This window comes from Podarcis vaucheri, assembly GCF_965113315.1.
Source record: "Podarcis vaucheri genome assembly, chromosome: 2".
NCBI classification, from domain to species: Eukaryota; Metazoa; Chordata; class Lepidosauria; order Squamata; family Lacertidae; genus Podarcis; species Podarcis vaucheri.
Genome location: NC_138760.1, coordinates 85,339,332 through 85,363,956, shown reverse-complemented (window position 1 = coordinate 85,363,956; position 24,625 = coordinate 85,339,332). Strand labels below are relative to the sequence as shown.

Here is a 24,625-nt window from a genome sequence, read left to right as displayed (position 1 = left end):
TTATATTATATTATATTATATTATATTATATTATATTATATTATATTATTATACAGTGGTACCTCAGGTTAAGTACTTAATTCGTTCCGGAGGTCCGTACTTAACCTGAAACTGTTCTTAACCTGAAGTACCACTTAACCAGCGGGGCCTCCCTCTGCTGCTGCTGCACCGCCGGAGCATGATTTCTGTTCACATCCTGAAGCAAAGTTCTTAATCTGAGGTACTATTTCTGGGTTAGCAGAGTCAGTAACCTGAAGCATATGTAAATTGAAGCATATGTAACCCAAGGTACCACTGTATTATATTTATTATATTATATTTTAGCATTTTATCTACTCAATATTATATGAATGAGTGGAATACTAGAATTCTGATTTAAATAGAGGGCAAATCCAATTTCCTAGGAATACATATACTAAGTACTTATGACATCACCTGGATTATACTAAAAAGGACATGTAAAACATATTCTAGAAAGACCTAAATAGTAGTTACTTTGAGGAGCTACTGTAGTATTAAGACTGTGATATATGAACTGGTTTAAATCTTGCTTTAACCCTGCTAATTAAGTAGCTGTTGTCTCTCAGGCCTTTTCACCCAGAGATGGTAATACTGAAGTACACAAGGCCATAAAAGTTATTAAGATAATGAATGTGAATCTGGTCTGGAAGGCTAGTGCAAACCACGGTTTCCCAGTTTGGGCAGAATGGCAAATTATGGTTTGCCACAAACCATGAAATAACCCATTAAAGATGCAAGTCTATGTTCACTTACTCGAGGAAATTCCCAGTGAACAAAATAGGACTTCATCCCAATTAAACATGTAAAAGATCAGGATGTCATCAGAATGCACAATGGGAGGTGGAGCAAGCAGAGAAGAACAGAACATCAAGCACTAAAATGTGTATTCATGCCATTTATTAAATTTATGTGACCACCTATTAAAAAAATGTCTCTGGATGGCTTACAAACAAGACAATATTAATCACTGAAAGACAGAAAACAACTTTCCCTTATAACAGAGACAGTATAACCAGTTTAAAACTCATATTAAAAGCACACTAAGCCACAGGCTTGTCATGCACCCCTTAACCTAGCCTACTGCACTCAGGTGCACCAGTATAACCAGTTTAAAACTCATATTAAAAGCACACTAAGCCACAGGCTTGTCATGCACCCCTTAACCTAGCCTACTGCACTCAGGTGCACATGGGGACATTATCCTGTTGCCTGGATTCAACTTCTGGTCCAGTCTCTACATGGAAGGTGAGGTGGTGCTGTGATCTTGTCCTTTGCCTCAGGCGGCAAAATGTCTTGGGCAATTTTGAGCTTAATTCACCTTCCAAAATGTGATAAGTCAGTATTGATTGAATGACTAACATCAACAAGTGAATCACCAAATGCGGTCGTCATGGAGAGCCAGCACCACAAATGAAAAAAGTGGGGCTGAGGCATGAGGAATCGAAGAGCGATTAGGTGGCACTGTCTCTCAAGCCATTCATTCGCTGACCATTCACCAGCATTTGACTGCAGGAGGACAACAGCTGAGGCTGCTGACATTGTGACTGTCGTTATCAAAATTAGTTAAACACTTGTTCAGCAGGCTGCATCCTCTTGTCACTGATTGAGATTTTTCCTGCTGTCATTCATGCTCTGATAACATCTCATGTAGATTACTTGCAATAGCAACAAAGCGTTTTGTGTCACCTTAAAGACTATCAATTTTTGTTATGCTATAAGGTTTCACAGGCAACATTCCACTTTAGTCGGACGAACCACAGTTGACTCGTCCTTTCATGCCTGGATGCAGTGATATTTTTTTTGCCACAATAAATGAGCTTTATTTTTATTTTTCTGCGCTTCTACAAAAAGATGGGCAGTGTTAAAAAAATCTTGCCTCTTGACCCTAAAGATTTGCCAGACATAAGATGGGAGGCTCTTGCCAAAGCTACCTCAGCTATTAGTGGAAGTTATGCTTACATTGTTGAAGCCCTGGGTTGTATTTACTGTGATGAAACTAAAAAAGGTGATAATAGACAATAGGCTAAAATTTTCTTTAGAAAATGGAAGAATTTGAATTCATTTTCATGCTTCATCTTTGGACATATTTGCTAGAACAATTTCATAAAGTTAGCAAGTCACTCAGAACTTCACAAATTTCATTTGAGCACATGTGCAAATATTTACAGTTCACTGTTACAGTTTGTATCAAACACTCAGGCTAATTTTGATGAAATTTAACAGCAAGCCAAATTTACTCTACCGGATGTAGGGTACAAAACTGTCAAAAGAATACAAAGAATAAAAAAATAAAAAATGATGAGACAGCACCCGAAACCTTGGACGAACTTTCTGCAAGAGACAAGTTTAGGGAAAATTCATTTATCCCTGTCATGGATGCTCTTGAAGCCAACCTAGACAGAGGAGCAACAGTGTACAGGAGTATAGCTGGCAATTTTTCATTTTTCGTGAACCTGCAAGCAACCAGAGAAGATATTCACAATGACGCTGAGATGTTGATGCATCCATAGGATGTTGACCTTAGTCTAGTTGATGAATTCTTGCACTTCCACCTGTACGTCAAACAAGCTCACCCTGAAAAAGCAAATTTCAGCCACCTAGATATGTATCAAATAATATTCCAGGAGAAAATTTGGACAGCTGTTCCAAATGTGGAAACAATTATCAGATTGCTCCTTTGTTTAATGGTTACAAACTGTAATGGCAAAAGATAATTTTATAGACTAAAAAGGATAAAGAATGTTCTATGGTCAACAATGTGCTAGGATTGGTCATGTGATCTAAGGATTTCATGCATAGAAAATGATAAAACTGTGACTTACTGATTTTAATGATACAATTGATAAGTTTGCATCCAAAAGAGGTCAAAAGATATTGCTCTGACTTTCTATATAGTGTAATGTTATAACATAGCTACGATTCCCCTATGAATGTTCTGTGTGGATATCTTCATTAATTCCATACTTTTGTAACCTTATTTAAGGCTATAAATTTATAAACAATCTTTTTGTCAATGCTAAAATTTCTGCAATGCTCTACTTTCATTGAGTAGGCAAAGAAGAGAACGAGGTTCCATTTCTCATGATCATATGCTATTAAGTTTGGGGCTCCCAGGGTCTCCTAGCCCAGGGCTTCCAATTGCTTTAGACCAGGCCTGGTTGGGAGCTCTAGGTAGCAAAACGTAGTCTTCTGTTTTGCTGGATCTCCTGGCTATCAGTGAGTAGAACTAAGGTTGGCATATTTCAAACAGTGAAAAACTGGACAGAAAACTTGTTGAACTTTTTTTAGTTTTGCCCAAAGTTGTTGAGGGTTTTTGTGTGTGGCAAAATCACAAGAAATGCCATTTCTGAGCTATTTTTAATTGAAATTTGGCAAAAATGGCACTGCCCACATGGGCTGACATACGTCCGGACATGATGAGAGCCAGTGTGGTGTAGTGGTTAAGAGCGGTAGTCACGTAATCTGGGAAACCGGGTTCGCGTCTCCGCTCCTCCACCTGCAGCTGCTGGGTGACCTTGGGCCAGTCACACTTCATTGAAGTCTCTCAGCCTCACTCACCTCACAGAGTGTTTGTTGTGGGGGAGGAAGGGAAAGGAGATTGTTAGCCGCTTTGAGACTCCTGAAGGGGAGTGAAAGGCGGGATATCAAATCCAAACTCTTCTTCTTCTTCTTCTTCTGTTGCTGAATGCACTATTCTAGATTTGTCCGGGAAATTCCAGGTGTATGGCAACCCTAATAGAGCACCTTTTTACTAGTTATGACTGGTGCAACAGCTGCAGCCATTCCTGGACGGAGGTAGCTGAGCCAAAGTGGTTCAGGCATTGGTAACACTCAATCACATTATCACAAAGCAATCTGTGTAGGGCTACCCTGAAAGCTGGTCTGGAAGCTGCAGCTGGTGCAAAAGGCAGCAGCCCAGCTATTTAACAAAGCTAGTTACTGATAGCATGGTGGCATCATTGCTGAAAAACCAGCACACACTTAATACGTTAGTGTTAGTTTATACATTCCTAAGCAAGTTGGAACCAGCCTACCCAAAGGGCCTCCTTTCTCCATATATTTTGGCCCATTACTTGAGATCTGCTGGAGAAGGATTGCTGACTTTCCTTTAGTTGTTCTCAATCTGTGGATCCCCAGGTGTTGTTGGACTACAACTTCCATCATCCCTGAGCTCTGGCCTTGCTAGCTAGGGGTGATGGGAGTTGTAGTCCCAAAACATCTGGGGACCCATAGGTTGAGAAAGGCTGCCAGGTGAGTTTAGAACATCTGTCTGGTGCCCACAGAGAACAGGGCACTCAGCGCAATAACACCTATATTGTGGAAACTGTTGCCCTTGTATACTGGGCAGGCATCCTTTGCATCTAGTTTTAGAAACCAGCTTAAAATATGTTTTTTTCTATCATCCCCATCAATTTACTATGGTCAACAGACCAGAAATAAGACCAAAAATAAAACCATACAATGCAACATAATTTTAAGTACAAAATGAGGTATAATACAAATGCCATCAGCTCAGATATATGTATAAACAATGTATAAACAATGAACTAAGGAGCACTCCAAAAGATTTAATGTGTTTGCCTTCTCGATTGCTTTTGGGGTAGATATGGTGGGGTTTGTGCTCATAATGACCAGGGTGTGAAATCCATGGAACATGCTCTTTTATTTTATAATTTTTACGCTGGAGCATGTAAGAAAATTATACCCCTTTACCAGCCAAACTACCAGGAAGGTTAGCTCAATGTTACAATAAAATACTTGCTGGTACATAAAATCCCATTGGTAGTGACCACATTTTTTATCAGTGGCTTTGAGAACAAGGAGGTCATCAACCATCAGAAGGCAAACACATTAAATCTGTCCAGAGTAAAAGCCCTTTGATATTTAACTACCGTACCTACAATATAATTCGAATTATTCCTAAAACAAGCAACTAGCTGAAAAGTATCATCATAAGAAATACCTGAGGAACAAGATGAGCAGGTTGCATATAAGCAAGTCAAAAGGTCCTGAAAATAAACAGACCACACATGGTTTTTGCTTCACCAAAGCTAATGCAGAGGCAAATCCCAAATGGATAAGGAATGAGGGTTACAGTCCAATGCAACAAATAAAACTTATTTATTTACATATGCATTTTTTTATGTAGTTATGTATTTACTTATTTATTTACAAGCCACAGGGCAAATAGATTTTAAAAATACTTAATACATAAAATAATACAATTGTTAAAGTGCACAACAAATCACTTTAAAAAATCCCTACTAACAGAAGCATCAGCAGTCAGGGCTTTCCTTCTTCAGGCAGGTCTCTCTTCATCTCCTTCTGTTTCATCACCTGATGAAAAAGATTTTTGTTAACTAGCCGGTTAACACAATAAAGAAACGGAACTCACTTATACAGAATACAGTAAGTTAAAAATTGTAATTGCTAACCGTACTATATCCTTGTTTCTTTATCTTTTCTCCACTGTTTTAAATACCCCCCCCCCACTATTTATGGGTTGTATTTAAATTTAACAAATAAATAAATAAGAAACGGGAGGCAGCTCTATGTACAAGGACCCCCCCCCCACATACATGAAAAGGCCCTTTCCTGGGTCCCCAAACTTTGTGCCATATACATTTATTGCAACCACTGCAATAGCTATCATTAGGCACCAAAACAATCCTACATTTTTTTTTATTTACACAAGCTTACCTTGTGAACCAGTTTTATTTTCTTATATTTTAACTTTTGATTTTATATTGACTTTATGTATACCACACTGATTTGGGGTTGCTGTTTTCTTAGTGGTATTGAAATGTAGGGATAGGTAAGTACCGTATTTTTTGCTCTATAAGACTCACTTTTTCCCTCCTAAAAAGTAAGGGGAAATGTGTGTGCGTCTTATGGAGGCTGCGCAGCTATCCCAGAAGCCAGAACAGCAAGAGGGATTGCTGCTTTCACTTCGTAGCGATCTCTCTTGCTGTTCTGGCTTCTGAGATTCAGAATATTTTTTTCCTTGTTTTCCTCCTCCAAAAACTAGGTGTGTCTTGTGGTCTGGTGCGTCTTATAGAGTGAAAAATAAATAAAGCCAACCTTCAGGTTGTAATGCTCTTGAAATGCTATGAAAACTAGAATTCTGTTCTAGCTGCAATATAGGCAACTAAATATGTTTTTTTACACTTTCAGTTGTAAATATGTTTTCAGGTATTTCTATAGATGTATTATGTAACCACTACATGTGCATAGGTATATGTTTGCACCTATTGTTGCATGTATATGTATGCAAAGTCACCCACCCCTCCTTACACTTATGTAATTGCTTGTCCTTATAACTATAGTTGTGTTTACATCCAGATGAAAATACCCATATTACACTGAATAGGAATGCCTCTTTCTATCATGACTTGATTGCCTAACATTGGGCAGCATACTATAGCCTGCTCCACAGGCTATAGTATGAGAACCCCTGTACTAGGGTTGCCATATTCCCAAAAGTTAAAATCCGGTTTCCCCAGACATTCCACCGATTCAGCAAAAATCCACCCAGATGCCATTTTCTGAGCGATTCCCGGATGTGTCCAGGAAAACCCAGATGTATAGCAGCCCTACCCTGCACCAGATCACAATTTAAATTTGAAATAGGGTACATCTATTACATTCCATAATAATTAAGTTCAGTTCAATTTATTGTGTCTAGTGAATAGCCATTGCACACATGAAAATAATAATAAGACTATAGCTATGAATAGTAGCTGACATTTGTATTCCCTGACCTTTACAGGATAAATATTTTCTCATTCCCCCTTTAAGTTGTATTACACAAATTTGTAAAGCCTTTGCAATAAATTTGGATGTTCAATAGGATATATACCTCTCCACATCAGACAGCAAAAACAGGTCTTTGCAAGAGACGCTCTTCCCTTCTGCGGTCTTAACAATGGATGGATGTAATGGATTTGTAACTGGCTGACTGACCGAACCCAAAGGGTGCTCATCAATGGTTCCTCTTCATCCTGGAGAAGAGTGACTAGTGGGGTGCCACAGGGTTCTGTCTTGGGCCCGGTCTTATTCAACATCTTTATCAACGACTTGGATGATGGACTCAAGGGCATCCTGATCAAATTTGCAGATGACACCAAACTGGGAGGGGTGGCTAACACCCCAGAGGACAGGATCACACTTCAAAAAGACCTTGACAGATTAGAGAACTGGGCAAAAATAAACAAGATGAATTTTAACAGGGAGAAATGTAAAGTATTGCACTTGGGCAAAAAAAATGAGAGGCACAAATACAAGATGGGTGACACCTGGCTTGAGAGCAGTACATGTGAAAAGGATCTAGGAGTCTTGGTTGACAACAAACTTGACATGAGCCAACAGTGTGATGCGGCAGCTAAAAAAGCCAATGCAATTCTGGGCTGCATCAATAGGAGTATAGCATCTAGATCAAGGGAAGTAATAGTGCCACTGTATTCTGCTCTGGTCAGACCACACCTGGAGTACTGTGTCCAGTTCTGGGCACCACAATTCAAGAAGGACACTGACAAACTGGAACGTGTCCAAAGGAGGGCAACCAAAATGGTCAAAGGCCTGGAAACGATGCCTTATGAGGAACGGCTAAGGGAGCTGGGCATGTTTAGCCTGGAGAAGAGGAGGTTAAGGGGTGATATGATAGCCATGTTCAAATATATAAAAGGATGCCACATAGAGGAGGGAGAAAGGTTGTTTTCTGCTGCTCTGGAGAAGCGGACACGGAGCAATGGATCCAAACTACAAGAGAGAAGATTCCACCTAAACATTAGGAAGAACTTCCTGACAGTAAGAGCTGTTCGACAGTGGAATTTGCTGCCAAGGAGTGTGGTGGAGTCTCCTACTTTGGAGGTCTTTAAGCAGAGGCTTGACAACCATATGTCAGGAGTGCTCTGATGGTGTTTCCTGCTTGGCAGGGGGTTGGACTCGATGGCCCTTGTGGTCTCTTCCAACTCTATGATTCTATGATTCTAATTGTTTCTAAGATCATTATAAAAAGGGCATTGGAGGAGTACATGAGTTATGTCTTCTATAGACAGAGAGTTGCACGAGCAAACTCTATCCTTCTTAGGAACTCCTTTATGTCGGCCTGTCCAATCTGCTAACGCAAGGGCATTTAGTCTTGCCTGAGTAAAGGCTACTACTCTCATTTTAACATTTGGCAAATCTACCAGATATCTTGGCAGGGATGGATACTCAGCAGTTTGTGATTGCATCTCAGTGTCTTTAAGCCTTTGGAGTATTAATTCTTTAGCTCTCTCAAAACTCTGCGCCACAAGAAAGGAGGCAGAGAGTCCCAACCTCATGGCAGTAGACTGCATTTCACGTTTCCATAAGTTTGGGGTCACGTCTTCCAAAAAGGTCATGAAGGATTCTGATACATGCTTAAAAATAGTTTTTAACCAAAAAATCAGAGCTAGACCTTGGCTTTAATGGGCATTACACCCAGTTGTGCATGGAGCTGTGCTATTTTTGTAGAGGTAGGGACTGGCAGTCTGTGCAAAAAAATAATTGCACCCTCTCCAGTGAGTCTAAATTGGTCATGGCCCACAGTGGTGTTCCACATAACAACTTTGGCAACACCCTGGTCTTATAAAGTTCTAAAGTGGGCTGCACCAAGTTGCCCCCTTTTGTATGGTGGAATCATGGTAGTCTATTTAAAGTTCTCCAGCTAATAGGGTACTTGATTGAACCTGTGCAGATCATTTTCCTGTCCACTGAAAGACCACATAGAGATACTTGAATGAGAATACTTGCTCCAGTGTATTTCCATCGAGCGACCAATTGTAAGTTTTCTTAGATTTGCCGAATATCATAACTTTTGTTTTTTGGTAATTTATAGTCAGATGCTCATTCTTGCAGTACAAGCTGAAAAATTAATAATAATAACAATGTTCTGCAATCAAGGACAACTATCATTAAAAATAAGCCTTCCACATTCAGATGAAGTATAGCTTTATTACATTTATATCCTGCTTTTTCTCCAGGTGTCATGCCCCACTCCAGTTTATCTTCACAGCAATCTTGTGAGGTTGGGTCAGGCTAAGGAAGAGTCGCTCAGGGAACTTCAAGCAGAATGGAAATCAGGACCAGGGTCTTCCAAGTCTTAGCGCTCATTCACACGGAAGTTTAATGTGGATTTGAGACGGCTTGTGTCTCTTTTTCATTTATTCATTTAGTTAGCGGTTTCCACAATGACATCATCTTCCACAATGTCACCCAAGTAGCAGCCTGAACTCCCCCCCCACCTCTAAATTCAGGTTTTCCTAATCGATGGATAACCCAATAAGGGGAAATATACCTATATATAACATTGCATGTCAACCAACTGTGGACATACTGAAGCACATTGAGAGGATGAGCATTTTTACATGTATGGTGACATTTTGCTGGGTGCCATCTATTGCCGCACCCCAACCTGTCTTTTTCTACCGGTGGTTGCTGATTACATGTTCTTGGTAGTTTTGTTTTCAATAACAGCTATTTTGCACAGAACAGCTCTTACACAAATCAGCTGCATTAATAAACAAAAAACAAACAAAAAACTTACCCTATCAGGTACAGGAGATAGGAAAGCAAAAAGGAAAGGAAAGAAATGGCGGTCTGTCATGTGAATGATTCCAGATCTTAGGCCTGGAGGACACACTATTTATTTATTAATTAATTTAACTGTGCAAATCTGGAATATTGGAAAGCTTGTTTTTTTTTTTTTAAAAAAAAATATATTTGCAGGCACCCACCAACACCTCAGGGACGCGGGTGGCACTGTGGGTAAAACCTCAGCGCCTAGGACTTGCCGATCACATGGTCGGCGGTTTGAATCCCCGCGGCGGGGTGAGCTCCCGTCTTTCGGTCCCAGCTCCTGCCCACTTAGCAGTTCGAAAGCACCCCTAAGTGCAAGTAGATAAATAGCTACCGCTTTATAGCGGGAAGGTAAACAGCGTTTCCGTGTGCTGCGCTGGTGCTGGCTCGCCAGAGCAGCTTCGTGACGCTGGCCACGTGACCCGGAAGTGTCTCCGGACAGCGCTGGCCCCTGGCCTCTTAAGTGAGATGAGCGCACAACCCTAGAGTCGGACACGACTGGCCCGTACGGGCAGGGGTACCTTTACCTTTTTACCTTTACCAACACCTCAGGTTTCCTGACTTGAATTCAACATACACACTATTTTAGCTACACTTTTGTGCAAAATTTTTATACTGGAAACTTCATATTTCAATTTTTTTAAAAAAGAAAAAAGATGCTGTCCACAATTTTTGTGCAGGTCCACAACTAGACCTCAGGTTTCCCAAACCTGTGGTGGGCAGGGAAGCACTAAGCGAAGGAAGGTGACAACTGCACACAGTTCAAATCCATCCCACCAACTATGGCCCACTAGTGTGGCTGGGAAACACTGAGACAGAAATCACCTTCCTTCGCTTAGCGCTTCCCTGCCCACCGCAGGTTTGGGAAACCTGCATGCACGCAAATTGTGGACAGCATCTTTTGTTTTATTTTTAAAAGGCACACAAATGCACGCATGGAAAGAGCAATCAGCGCATGCCTTAATTAATGCATCAATAGGAGTATAGCATCTAGATCAAGGGAAGTAATAGTGCCACTGTATTCTGCTCTGGTCAGACCTCACCTGGAGTACTGTGTCCAGTTCTGGGCACCACAGTTCAAGAAGGACACTGACAAACTGGAACGTGTCCAGAGGAGGGCAACCAAAATGGTCAAAGGCCTGGAAACGATGCCTTATGAGGAACGGCTAAGGGAGCTGGGCATGTTTAGCCTGGAGAAGAGGAGGTTAAGGGGTGATATGATAGCCATGTTCAAATATATAAAAGGATGTCACATAGAGGAGGGAGAAAGGTTGTTTTCTGCTGCTCCGGAGAAGCGGACACGGAGCAATGGATCCAAACTACAAGAAAGAAGATTCCACCTAAACATTAGGAAGAACTTCCTGACAGTAAGAGCTGTTTGACAGTGGAATTTGCTGCCAAGGAGTGTGGTGGAGTCTCCTACCTTGGAGGTCTTTAAGCAGAGGCTTGACAACCATGTCAGGAGTGCTCTGATGGTGTTTCCTGCTTGGCAGGGGGTTGGACTCGATGGCCCTTGTGGTCTCTTCCAACTCTATGATTCTATGAATTATATTCCTGGATTTTGTGCAGGATTTGATATGTTGCCTAGCATGTATTGCTTGTATTAACTACCGTTATCTGTTACTATGTATTGCTTACAATTTGAACTGTAGCTATATAACTGCTCTTAATTTTTCGTACTGTCTGGATATTGCACTGTGTATTTACATTATATTGTTTATTATGTTCTGTGTTGTAAACAGTTGTGCGGTCTTTTGAGGAAGGTGGTATGCAAATTTTTCATAGTAATAATATTCTGAAGTTGGCACTCCAAACCTTCCCCAGGGCTGGCATGAGAAAGCAGCAGGAGAACTCTCATTATGCCTCGATGGAGAGTTTCCCAAGGGCATGTAGATGTCCACTCTTGGGAGTCCACAGTGATGAGGTACATCTACCTGGAAGGATCAGGATCGTGCCCAATCTTGGAATTAAGGGAGGGGGGCTTAGGACTCTCCCCTCCCATTCGCCCCTGCTGCAGAAAAATACCATAACCGTAATATAATCAAACATGTGGCTACAACAGCGAAGAGAATTCAAGCTGAAGTGCAAAAGAACACGTGATTTTTTTTTTTTTAAAAATAAAATTTTAAAAAAACTTTTGATCCGGAAACTTGTGACTGAATCGAGGGGGGCCTCCTGAAGAACAGAGCTGTTTACAATAGTTACGACAGATTCTTTCTGAAATTTATCGCACGGGGAAAGTTCTTCAAATTTTTCAGCGTAAAAGCGAAGTCGTGGAGCGCCATACACCGGAAAGACAAGAACCGGAACCGCCACTTCCTCTGTTCGACTCTCCAGCTTTATTAACTTTTTTTTTATTTTTAAAACTAGGCTCGCACTTTCGGTTGTAAATGTACGTAGCCTTAGAAGAAGGCTGGGTCTGTTCCCCCGCCCGAGTTTATTCCTCTCAGCTCCCCCCACCCCATTTAATACCGTCCTCTGTTGCAGAATCACTTGAAACATCAGGGCTGGGGTTAGGAGCTTTCTAGTTTGAACTCGGTCCCCCAAGTTCCTTTATCCGAGTTCCTTCCAGTCTTGGGCAGCCACGGGAAGCTAAAAACATTTTTTTTTGGGGGGGGGAGGAAAAGAGACCTACTGATTCCTTCACCTCACATTGGGTATAGATGCTGCTGTCCCCTTTCCAACCCACAAATTTTGGGGAAAAGGTTGACGAGAGCCTCCAATGTGCCGATAGTATTTTTTAAAGTTTCTGTAATATTTTTTATTTCTTAAAAGACCCTTTCGCTCTTACTCTCCTCCCCTTTCCGCGAGCTTTCTTTCACCCACCCCGCTTCCAAATATCCCTCACTGAATCGTTTGTAATTTTTTAAAATCTCCCTCCTTCAATCGTCTCCGCTTTGCACGCCTCCCTGTTTATTTTCCAGCTCTGAGACTGGCTCTCTTCCTCTCCCCCTACCCGCTCTTTTTTTCTTTCTTTCTTCCCTTCAAAAAATAAAAAAAACACACAACAATTTTGCACGGTGCCAAGCTTGGGAGTTTTCACATATTCGCCTCCCCTTTTCTGCAGCCTCCCTCCCCAGCCCCATCAGAGGAAATATTACAATGTTGCAAGCTGACGTAAGGACATTACAAGGAAAGGGCTACATTTCGGAGTGTTTATGAAAAGCCTCGGTACTGTACTGTCACCAGGGGGCATGCAATAGAATGCATTTCGTCCAACATTTGGAATAATGATCATTTAGCAACCACAACTACCAACACCACCAAAAAAAAAAAAAAAATCGAGAGAGGGGGGGAAAAAAGAGGGAGAGAGAGAGAGAGCTTCCAGTGCGCTTTGGAGTCCGCGCCAGACAGAGGAGCCATGCAGCCAAACTTTCGGGAACCCTTGGTTATTTTTCCTGACATTGCAAGCTCGCCCTTGAGGATCGCTTCTTGAAATCTCCGGGTTTTGCTTTGGCTTTTCTCTCGCCCCGATCCTGGGCGACCTCTCCCGCCGTCTCTAGGCCTGGCGGATCGGCTTCCCTTCGGCAACGGAGGAGAGGATCAGGAGAGGATCTACCTTAGCGGCGAGGGAGCTGCAGCGAGACGCCCTGCCTGCCTGCCTGCCCGCCCGCCCGCCTGCCTGCTCTGCCTGGGCTCTGCCTGCCTCTCTCTCTCTCCCTCCTCTCTCTCGCATACGCGCACGCAGAGCTCGCTTGCCTTGGGAGTCCAGTGTTGTTTTGAAGGGAGCTAACATGGCGACGGTGCCCGTCTATTGCATCTGTAGGCTGCCCTACGACGTAACCCGCTTCATGATCGAGTGCGACGCCTGCAAGGACTGGTTTCACGGCAGGTAACACAAAGCGATCGGGCCTTCCCCCCCCTGCTCTGGGGCACACAGATCCCCCTCCTCTCGCTCGGGGGCCTTTCGCCTCTTCGGCTCGCTAGGGCACGAGAGAGCGAGAGCGAGCGAGAGATGGTGGCGGGGCTCGCAGGAGCTGCTGCTGCTGCTGCTGCTGCTCCTCCGTGCAGTTTTCCAACAGGCCTTTTTGGAGAAGAGGAGGAGGAGCCACTCTCCCCATTTCCCTCTCTTGTATTTTTTGTGTGTATGTGTGTGCGTTGTTTTGTTTTGTAAATTGTCGAGCCCGGGCGCACACAATGGCCTCCCCCCCCTCCCCACATCGGGGCTCTAGTGTCAAGGGGCTGCGGGTGGCGGCGGCGGCGGCACTAGCGGGGGGAGGGACAGCTATTGTCCTTTCCTCGGGGAGGGGAGGGCTTGGCTGGCTGCTAGCTGAGGAAGGGGTTTTTATTATTGAGGTTATTTTGTTCCTCGCTCGCCGCCAGCCCTGTGGGGGTCTTCATGGGCGGGTGGCCGAGGCGAAGATTTAAAGCTCGGTGCCCGCTCTCACTTTCTCCAGAGAAGGCATGGAGAGCGCGCGAGAGGGATATGAGGGCGGCGGAGGGGGGGGGGCGGCGGACGGTGAAAGCGCTTCCACACGACGTCTGGCCTAGGAGGAAGGGTCCCTACGGGGCGGGCGGGAGCTCCTAGGTCTGTGAACCGGGCGGGGTGTGTGTGTTGGGGGGCGGGAGTCCGGCTTGTTGGCGAGCCCGCTCTCCCGCGCTGTCGGCGGCCCCGTCGCCTCGCGTCTTCCTGAGGGAAGGAGGGGCGCCCGGGGCTGGGGGTGTTTCCTCACACGCGGGCGAGAGAGGGCGAGCGGTGGCGGGGGTCCCGAGCGAGGCGGCTGAGGGAGGGAGAGAGAGAGAACGAGCCCGCGCTGCTGGGCTGGGCTTCCCCCGGGAGAGGAGCGGCCGGGCGGGCCAGTGTGGACTCGGGCGCAGCCAAGGAAGGGAATCCCCCGCCGCGCGGGCTGCAGAAGCCCAGAGCTGCTGGCGCCACTTTTGCTTGGGCGCGGAAGGAGCGAGCGAAACGCCAGGAGGACCCGCTCTCACCCTCCAGAGAGAGCGAGAGAGGCCGGGGGGGGGGGTGGCAGCAGGAGCAGAGACGCTTCCTCTCCTCGGCGCCCGGAGGTAGCGCCGCGCTGGGCAGGCGCCCACAGCGGCTGCCACGTCCTCCTCCTGCACTTCGGGTGCCCCTCTTCTGCCTCCCCTCACTTCTTCTCTTAAAACATTCCATTTTAAGGGGTGGGAAATGGACCTGCCTCCTTGAAACACGCACACATACACCCCCCCCACCCCCCGCCGCGGGCGGGATCCGCAGGAAAAGGACTGGGGTTGACTGCAGTTCTCTGGGATGGTGGTGGCAGCTTTGGCTGCGTCTCCTCAGCTACACGGAGATCGTTTCAATTCTCCCCGTCCTCAGTTGTTGTGGAATCTGAGACAATGTAACGCGCAGGTTGGACGGGGCGGGGGGGGGGCTGGAAACTTCCCCGGCCACCCGCTCCTATCTCTATCTATTTATCTGATGTGTCAAGGGCGAGGGTGAAGAGCCCTCCCTCGCTCCCCCTTCCGTGGTGCTTCTTGTCTGCAATTGTCACTCCACGCCGAGTCGTCCTGATTGCCTGATGGCAGAGCTGATGGTCCTGATCTTTGTGTCTCTCGGTGGAGGGTTTGTGTGGCAGGAGGCGGGAGGCAGGCGCGTCGTTCATAAATAAATAAAGAACGAAATAAATGGGAGCTGCAGGCAGGAGGGGGAAAGACTTCAGCCAGATTCCCTCGGAGGTCAGTCTTCTCTTTGGGAGGATGGCGGGGGAGAAACAAATCTTGTGGATATTACCTGAAGAATGCCTCAGATGGAAGCAAACGCCATTGAAATGTCTTGGGCTTCCTTGCTGTGGGTATGAGCTGCCAAAATTAAGCAATGGTTTTTTGTTTTTTTAAATAATTGTTCTCACGTGCTGCTCTGTCTCATGCAGATCCGCAGGACTTGAAAATGTTTAATGTTGTCTGGGTTGTTTAAGCTCCGGGTAGGAATTTCGCAGCCTGAGTATGTCAAGGCTTCTGACTGGTTATTTTCCTTCTGACTTGCTGCTCTTGTGAAACTGAACTTCCCTTGCAACTTGGTTCCTGACAGCAGCAGAGAAGGTATTCAGGACAGGTTGGTCCTCTTGCTTACTCAGGTTCAAGGGCAAGGGGAATTGCCTCCCCACTGGGGAATACAGAAGTTTGCTCTAAAGTAACAGTAAGGACCAGTTAGGACAACTTTGCGATTGCTTTCTGGATGTTGCCTTTTGTTTTGTTTAATTGGCTGTATTAATTTATCTGTCTTATGTTTTTGTCAAGCACTGTGTGCTGTGAATTGTGAAAAGGCCACTGCTGTAGAAATAAGTATATCGCTGTCAACAGAAAACTGATAAGAGGGAAGAACTTGATATGATCAACGTTGGAGCTCATTTAATAGTTAGAAAGCCGTTGTGGGGTAGTGGTTGGCATGTCTGAGATGGAGGGGGGAAGCCCAAGTTCAAATCCTTTCCCATTAGCTCAATGGGACAGTCACAATCTTACTCAAAAAATGATAACTGTTATATGTGTAACAGTTATCAGGAGTATGTGTAAATGTTTACATACATGTAAATGTTTGCATAAGTTTAAGGTATAAATATGCTGTGGTTAAAGGTATGGCATTCGTTTGGTCAGGATGATTTTTTTGTTTTTGTCATTATTTTACTTGCCTACATTTATCCTCCCCCCCCCCTCGCACTCAAGGTAGCAACAATGAGATACAAAAATACAAAACAAACAAATACATTTTTCCTCCTGAGAAAATCTGTTCCTTCTTATTTTTCTTCTTATGTATGGTGCATTTTCCCTGCTTTACAAAGATAAACAAATCTGGCTTATCCGTTTGGAGGCTGATTATGCAATTGCAAGATGAAAACCTTGAACGAACAGTAGGGCATCAAGGCCAGTGATTGTTACTTGGTGACAACGTGCCAAGTGATCCTTCTATCAGTGATAGCAGAGGCCTTACAAAATTACTTAAGGTAATTTGTGAGGGAGGGACACCAAAGACCTTCAAATGCTTCTTAAAAATTTGAATGTATCCAGCTTTTCTGGTTTCTTACTCTTTATTTTAATTTTATTTATTTTCGTACTGTTCCATTTTATTTGCAGTATACGGTTGTGTTGTGTTTTTGGCTCAGTTTCTTCTAGTTTTTGATAGACTTTATTAAAAGTTGTATTTTTATTGTTTTTATGTAAACTGCTGACAGATTTCATTAAGTGGCATAACACGTGTGTGTGTGTACGGCCTAGTACACTTTTATATTGTGTCCATGATATAATGTTTGATGCTTTCTTCTTGCCATCCTTTTACCCATTTTTAAGGGGTAAGGACAAGAAGGTTGGATACATACAGAACGTATAAGCATATGCATGATGGAGAAGACATAAGCTGGTCTTCTGCCCAATCCCATCACAAATAGAGGAATGCAGCGGAGTGTTTGCGTGAACCAGTCCCAGGTTACCTGTACAAAAAGGGGGTCTGTTCCCATCAATGTTAATGTCTACTTGCTTTCCTTTCCTTCCCTTGTACTTGTGTGGGCCTATAATGGCATGTATTTGGATAGATAAACAGAAAATGAATGTGAATGTCCATCCTAAACAAGTCTTGTGTGGAAGAAGACTGAGAAATGAATGACTGGGTAGGATATACAGTATAAATAAATATGAAGGAAATTGTGAGGTGGCAGATGTTTTTCCCCTTGTGTTTAACTGAAAATCATAAAGATATTAAATAAAAACAACGATGGGATGTTGTTATAGCTCTCTTAACTTATCATAGGAAGCTGCCAGGATAATACTCTGAACACAGGAAGTTGTAAAACCTAATCTGAAGACAAAAAGCTGATGTAATGAAATTTTCTCCAGAGAAAATAATGATATTCTTTTCAGTAGTTCTTCATTAGTTGCTAACATCAATATTGTCTGTGTGTAAGAAAAAAGTGACATACAATTATAACTAATCTAACTGATGAATGAAAAACTTGTTTGAAAGTATACTTGATTATAGGTTTTCAAAATGTATTCTTCACATGATCTGCAAGTGAATTCAGCATTCTGTTTACATTAATTCTGAAAATACTGTTTGATTTGTTGCTATATGCATATATATTTTAAGCTTTGCTTGTTAATAGACTTCATAAACTACTATCAAGGATGAAGCGTGAACATCATAGTGTCAGACAAATACAAAGGGAAAATTATGAAGACTTTTAGGACACACAATTCACAGCCTGTGGATTTGTGATCTTAGTACTTGTAAATGAAGAGGTTCTTGTCTGTCTCAGGATGTTGGTCAGGAAAGGTGAAAAGCCACTTGAAAAAATCAGTAAAATTTAGAAAATTTCAAATAATCTATCATTTGGCATTTCCAATTTACCAGTTTGAACAAATTAAAATTTCCAATTCCAATGGAACATTTCTTTACCAGGTTATGTCAGAACAGTCCATGGCATTTAGTTTTATATTTTGGTTTAATACTGGTTTGCAGAGCTGAAATCAGTTTGTCAGCACCCAGCTGAACCCCCAAATAACCAATGTAGATTCTGGGTTCAAGGGTCTGTCAATTTTGTAGCAGTTTAATATGACTAAGTCTGATTGAAAGCAATAGGTTTTGAAGTTATGCACATGGTCAGTTTGTTTTATTTCCATATCTCTTGCATCCTTTCAGAATTTTGTCCATATATCAAATGTTTATTCAGCAACCCTTAGCATGGTAGACTGATGTACAATAATGAAGAACATGCACTCTTCAGTAGGTAATTCATTCTTGACTCAGCATGACTGATGACTAAATATTCATTGATTTTCAGAAACTTCTAAATGCGCACATGTTCTTAAAAACAAAAAGAGAGTATTACATTCATTAGAAAAATGTAACATGTAGATGTGGTAGCTCCAATGCCCAGTTGTCTCTCCTTTGTCTATGAGAAGTCTCCCATTCACTTCCAAGGGAGGAGAAATGCTGCATTTGCAGTAAATCTTCAGTGAAAGGGCTTCCCTGTTTGCAGAAATGCTCCAGTTTTGCATAAGGATGGATATGGGTTTCTGGATTGGGAAATAAGAAAGACAATTGTTTCCGATGAGTTAGGGCAGGTCTACACTTAAGGCAGACAATTTGTTCAGTAATGAGAGTTCCTTCTGCAGAATCCACAGGCCTTGTAAGGATGTTTAAAAATGTATGTATCTCACATTTTTAAGGGGGAAAGTGTGCTTCAAATTCTTGCGCTCGGAGAGCTAATGCTGAAAATGTGAGGGCAACAACATTAAAGGTTAAAAAAATAATTGGTAAGAAAAATGTAGTTCATTTCAACTCCACTGTGATTTTTGACTTCACATTTAAAGACTTTTGTAGAGCAGAGTTCAGTGTTCCCATTTGACTTCTTGCAACGTAACATGTTGCAAGAGTGCAGCATGTTGTCCAGCTGCATGAATATTCATGTCAATGAAAATGATATGGCAATTACATTATTAGAAACAACAAATGCAAATAAAGTACTGTATGGCCTTCTGGCTCCAAAACAATGTTTGGACCTAGTACCGGAAGAGTGAGAAACATACTTTAAAAAGGAGGTGGTGTTTCTCAGAATGCACACAGTCCTGCAAAAGAATGTACAGTAGCTGAAAGGTTGCCTCTTCCCATTGATGCATACCTGAACTTTGGGTTCTTCAGAGGCACTTCTCCAGGTGCTCTGACCAAAGGAGATGGAGCTCATGGCTATTAGGGAGAAATACTTTTTGTTGGTGGTAGTCCAACTATGGAATATTCTCTCTAGAGAGCCTGGCTCCTGTTTGGGTTGATTTCAGGGTCAGGCCCTTTCACCTGGCTTTTAAAATACCTTTTTAATATTTCAATATTTTAAAATTATGTTTGAATCTAGTGCTTTTATAGCTGATTGTTATATTTTAATATTGATATTTTAAGCCACCTAGATAACACTGTTATTGAGTGGCATATAAATGTGGTATGTAAGTAATTATCATGGGCATCTTGGTGTCATTCCTACAAAGGAGCAGTTTGGAAAGCTGTATCAGTTTATTGTCTGCAGAGGTTTGATAAGGTGAGATCAGAAAAGCAAAAACTATTGCATTTTCCATAAGAATCACATACACTGGAATTTAAACCCAAATTAGCACTTTTTGTTGGAAGGTTTTTAAAACTAAAAATGTATTACAGTGGTACCTCGGGTTACACACACTTCAGGTTACATATGCTTCAGGTTACAGACTCCGCTAACCCAGAAATAGTGCTTCAGGTTAAGAACTTTGCTTCAGGATGAGAACAGAAATCGTGCTCCGACGGTGCGGCAGCAGCAGGAGGTCCCATTAGCTAAAGTGGTGCTTCAGGTTAAGAACAGCTTCAGGTTAAGTACGGACCTCTGGAACGAATTAAGTACTTAACCCGAGCTACCACATTGACAATGAGAATCAAATTCTTTGTGAATTTCATGTGGACTTCCAGCAATTATAATATAAAGGTAAAGGTAAAGGTACCCCTGCCCGAACGGGCCAGTCTTGACAGACTCTGGGGTTTGTGCGCCCATCTCACATCTATAGGCCGGGGGCCAGCGCTGTCCGCAGACACTTCCCGGTCACGTGGCCAGTGTGACAAAGCTGCATCTGGCGAGCCAGCGCAGCACACGGAACGCCGTTTACCTTCCCGCTGGTAAGCGGTACCTATTTATCTACTTGCACCCGGGGGTGCTTTCAAACTGCTAGGTTGGCAGGCGCTGGGACCGAGCGACGGGAGCGCACCCCGCCACAGGGATTCGAACCGCCGACCTTTCGATCGGCAAGCCCTAGGCGCTGAGGCTTTTACCCACAGCGCCACCCGCGTCCCTAATTATAATATAGTATGAGCATAATACTCTTATTATAATATAATCCCAATTAATGCACAATTCCCAATAAGCCCAAAGTCTGCAAATTTAGCTGATATGCTTTTTCTTTCATGTAAATCAGAAATTCATAGTAACAATAGTGGAGTTCTCTCTCTCTCTTTTGCATGCTTTTAGCTTATTTTGATAAAAATGGCTGTTTAATATTCAGAATGATGGATCCTCAGATGGATCTATCCCAGACAGTTTTTGGGCAGGGGACAGGTTTCTAGTCCAAGTGGGAAATTGCACCAGGTCTCATATATACCAGTTCCAGATCCAGGAAGTGAAGTCAGATCAAGCAAAGGTCAAGTCCGCCTAAGCAAGGTCAGCCAAATGAGAGGTCAAAAGTCTGAAAGGCAAAGAAACAATCTGGGTAGCACCTTGGATAGTTCCTAGTGGATCCTAAACTGGAAGGCAGACTACTGTTGCGTCAACATTTCGCTTCAGTAGGGTGACAACTTCCTTTGAGCAGCAAGCCCTGCTCCTCTTCAGCAGAACCTCTTTTCTTAAAGAGGCCCAGTCTGTTTTAGGAAGCTGTGGGCTACATGGGGGTGGCGGCTGTAGTTTTACTGTGGCCCCAGAGCTAGGGCCCTCAGGGTCTAAAGAAGGTAATGTGCCCTCACCAGGTGGAGAGACACTGGGTTCATGGGCTCATCTGCTGCTGGAACTTCTGAGGAGGCATTGACATTACAGTCTGGTTCAGAAAGCACATTGTTCTCCAACACAGATAGATCCACTAAACCCATGTCCAATTCCCCTGAAGATGGGGAGTGACAAGACTGGAAATTGCATCTCACCGTTTTTCACCAAGAAGATGAGTAAAGCCCTATAGAATGTAATCAAATAACAGAAAACGGTGAAACTCGCAGTAGCCCAATATACAGGACAGTACAAAAGCCTGGTTTCAAAGAGCCGTTATAACTACCCTCCTAAACACAAGCAATGAAGGAGTTATCTGGATTTCTACAGGTGGGAGTTCCAGAGCCTGGGGCCCACCACAGAAAAGGCCCTTCTGAGCATTGTCTTGTTGTGAGTAGCTAATGGGACAGGAGAAGGGGTTCTCTTTGGAAGATTTCAGTTCTCAGGCAGGATTATATGCAGGAAGGTGGTCTTTCAGGTTGTATAGGTAAAAAACAGCACTTTGGAAGCAAGTTGGCCCCCAATGTAGTCAGCATACAACCCCTATATTGCACTCACATAAGAAGCCTGGCTGCCATATTGTGGACAACCAGACATTTCCAAAGGTCTTGAAAAGGCAGCCTATGTAACACATCTTTCAAGCAAGAGGGGACTTAAGGCACAGAACATGGTTGCCAGATCAGAAAATTCCAGAAAGGAATGTAGCTGACACAACATTTTTAACTGTGGAAAGACACTCCTGGCTATAGTTGAGGTCCGAAAATCCAGGGGGCAGAAAGAGCTTGCGATCCTGGATAACTGGAATGTATTTGCCCTCACCTTCATGTAGGCATATAGCTGAACTAGGCCAGAGCCACCAGCTGAAGGACATAGCCTGGGACCCCAAAAGAGTGAGGAAGAACCTGCCTGTGAGTTGAGAACTACAGGAAGAGTCTAATTTGCTTTCTAACAGCAGCAGCAGCAGATTGGCATGCAGCCGTGATGACTAAATATTGTACAGGGCTAATATTAAAAGACTTTATTATTAGCCAAAGAGGAGTGGCAGAAAGAAAGAACATCTTTCTTTGCTCTTGTGGGAACAAGTTGCTCTGTTGCGAGAATGTCTCCAAACATTACACCTCAAAGCCGAGGGAAAAACAAGTGATCCAAAGATGTCTTAACATATGTGTAAAAACTTTAAAGAATAGGACAAGTTTGTTGTCAGGTTGGATCTAATGGTAGCAACTTGAAAAACCCTTATAGGAAAGGATAGTTGATAAAAGACTTTCCTCTGAGGCAACAATACTGTTGTTGTTGTTTGTTGTTGTCATATTTATTACCCACTCTTCATCAGACAGTCCTAGAGAGGGTTACAGCAATGTAAAATACAGCATTAAAAAGAGTTTAAGGCAAATTACCATTACAACTAGAATAGGTCCTAAAATATAGATCTGTGTCTCAAGTGTCAAAGGGCAAGGCAAAGAGATGTATCTTCAGCATATGGTGGAAGCTATGCAATGAGGTTCCAGACAATCTTTGTGGGAAGGAAATTCCAAAACCCAGTGGCTGCCATGCAGAATGTTCTCTCCTAAATCCTCACCCCCACCCCACCAACCAAAAGGTTAAGGGCAGTGAAACTACCTAAACTGTTTTCAGGAATTAAGTTTATACTACCGTTTCCTTATGACTATGATGCTGACTGATCAGAGGATCATAAAAGCAGAATAATATCTGCTCCTCCAGCTTCCCTTCCAAATTTTAACCGACATTTTCTCCACATTTCTGCTCCCAATGAGAAAATATTTTCAAAAAAGGGATATTGTGCAGTGTTGCATTTTGTTTTGTTTTTGAAATTAATTTTGTTTTTCAAAATACAAATTACAAAATACAAAATACAAAATACAAATACACCAGGGTAGGTGTGGTTGAGAATCCTGAAAAACAAAATGTGATTTTAATGTTAATTTTTTAGGTTTTTTTATGTTAAGTTGGCTTCTGCAGTAAAGTACGCTTGAAACCCTGGACTGCTGTCTGGAGCAGCCTTTGCCTACCTTCTTACAGCTTGCAGACCACTGGTCATGCTGCCTGGGGCTAATGGCAGTTACATCCCAAAGTATCTGACAGCAGCAGGTTGCAGAAGGCTGCCCTAGGCTCTGTGGTCTTCATGTGGTCTTGCAATACTACACCAGAGACTATGGGTTGCATCCAATGTGTACAAGCAAAATGCTGCTCGCAGAATTGGACTTCCCTGTCCTCTTTCTCTTTTTCAGTGTGCACCCCCCCCAAAAATCTGCCCAATGGAGTTCACCCTCTGGAGCCAATTTTGCAGGGTGTACAGGGGGGTGGATGGGAGAGGCGAGGAGAGGGGAAGTCTATTGTTCAAGTGGAATAACAGCTTTGGATATGACGTTAGGACTTTAAAAGGTGCAGTTATGTTCTATCTCTCTCTCACAGCTTTATTGTGGTCCATAGACCCAAAATACACAGTACAACAACAATATAGATCAACAGTTATTAAGGTGTAAGAGCAGCCTCGCTAGCCAACAGAGAAGCTTAGTTATGTTCATACTGTTGACATGACTGGTGTAAGTATTCCCGTTTTAATGAATGGTAGTCTATCTCTTATGGTTAAAAGGTGAGCTGATGCAATGGGTGGAAAGCAAAACTCTTGTCAACTTTCATTTACCAGCCTTGGGTAATGTATCAATTCTATCAATCACAGTGGCGCCTTCATATTTAGAAATATGTATCCAGAGACCCTTCTGAGGGAAGTGTGGAGGGTGGCAATGTGAAAAAGGAGATTTTCAGTAGTGGCTCCCCATTTGTGGAATGTTCTTTCCAGGGAAATACAGTGCTGTCAGATTTCAGATGCCTCGTTAAAACATTCCTGTTTACAAAATCCTTTGGTTGTTAACTGTGATTATATGGCAGAATGATTCTGGCCTGTTTGTGGTGGTCATATTTTTTCCGGGTGGGGCAGGATTTGCCCTTTTTATAATAATTGATGAGAACTTTTTCAACAAAACTTTAATTTGCATTTGCTCTGTTGTATATTCTGCAGGATCTGTAAGTCACTTTGAGATTTCCCTGTGTGCAGAAATGATATAAATAAAAACAATGTTTTGTCATCAAATATGTATTTAAGTATTTATTTAAACGCAAACTTTTGTACAGCTTTTCTTTTTTTTACTAACGGATTAAATGCGGAAAAGGAACAGTATGAATAAATACATGCTAAATTGGCACGGACCAGGAAGATACTGAACTGGCCATCCCAGGTGTGAAGTTTGAGGATGTCATTGTAAAACATCTGGCCTACCAGGCATGATATCATTCTAGTTAGTCTGGCTGCCACTGTGGTATCTGTGGCCAAATATGTCAATCTTGGATTGGCCTTTCTTCTCAAATATGTACTGACAAACAAAGCTCATTTGTCATTTTGATAGGAGACGCAATTATAATAGCATAATAAATAGGGTGCCATAAAGTGAGAAAGGAAGTTACTTACACCTGAAGTGTAAACAAAACAAAGAGGACAGAGTTTATGTTTTGTGGCAAACTCTCAAAAG

General features: G+C 42.8%; 1 protein-coding gene and 1 long non-coding RNA gene across 6 annotated transcripts in view; one reads left to right on the top strand and one right to left on the bottom strand.

Moving 5' to 3' along the window:
- Positions 1 to 1,123: 1,123 nt before the first annotated feature.
- LOC309526084 lies at positions 1,124 to 13,448 on the bottom strand. Of its 3 annotated transcripts, XR_014216649.1 has the most exons (5): positions 10,169 to 10,811; positions 9,590 to 9,785; positions 5,291 to 5,358; positions 4,985 to 5,030; positions 1,124 to 2,474 (listed from the first exon to the last, which is right to left on the bottom strand). It is a non-coding gene; the product is annotated as an uncharacterized lncRNA (long non-coding RNA). The 3 variants fall into 3 exon arrangements; XR_014216647.1 differs by lacking the exons at positions 9,590 to 9,785; positions 10,169 to 10,811 and adding an exon at positions 13,321 to 13,448; XR_014216648.1 differs by lacking the exons at positions 1,124 to 2,474; positions 4,985 to 5,030; positions 9,590 to 9,785; positions 10,169 to 10,811 and adding an exon at positions 13,321 to 13,448 and having other exon boundaries at positions 5,128 to 5,358.
- PHF2 (PHD finger protein 2) overlaps positions 13,199 to 24,625 on the top strand; it is a 121,649-nt gene continuing 110,222 nt past the window's right edge. The window contains exon 1 of one of the 3 annotated variants that reach the window (XM_082211897.1): positions 13,199 to 13,453. In XM_082211897.1, the coding sequence (XP_082068023.1) occupies positions 13,356 to 13,453 (98 nt within the window). In that variant the 5' untranslated portion in view covers positions 13,199 to 13,355. Of the gene's footprint in view, positions 13,454 to 14,764; positions 15,396 to 24,625 lie in introns of those variants that run through there. The other 2 variants (XM_082211898.1, XM_082211896.1) reach the window with 2 other exon arrangements.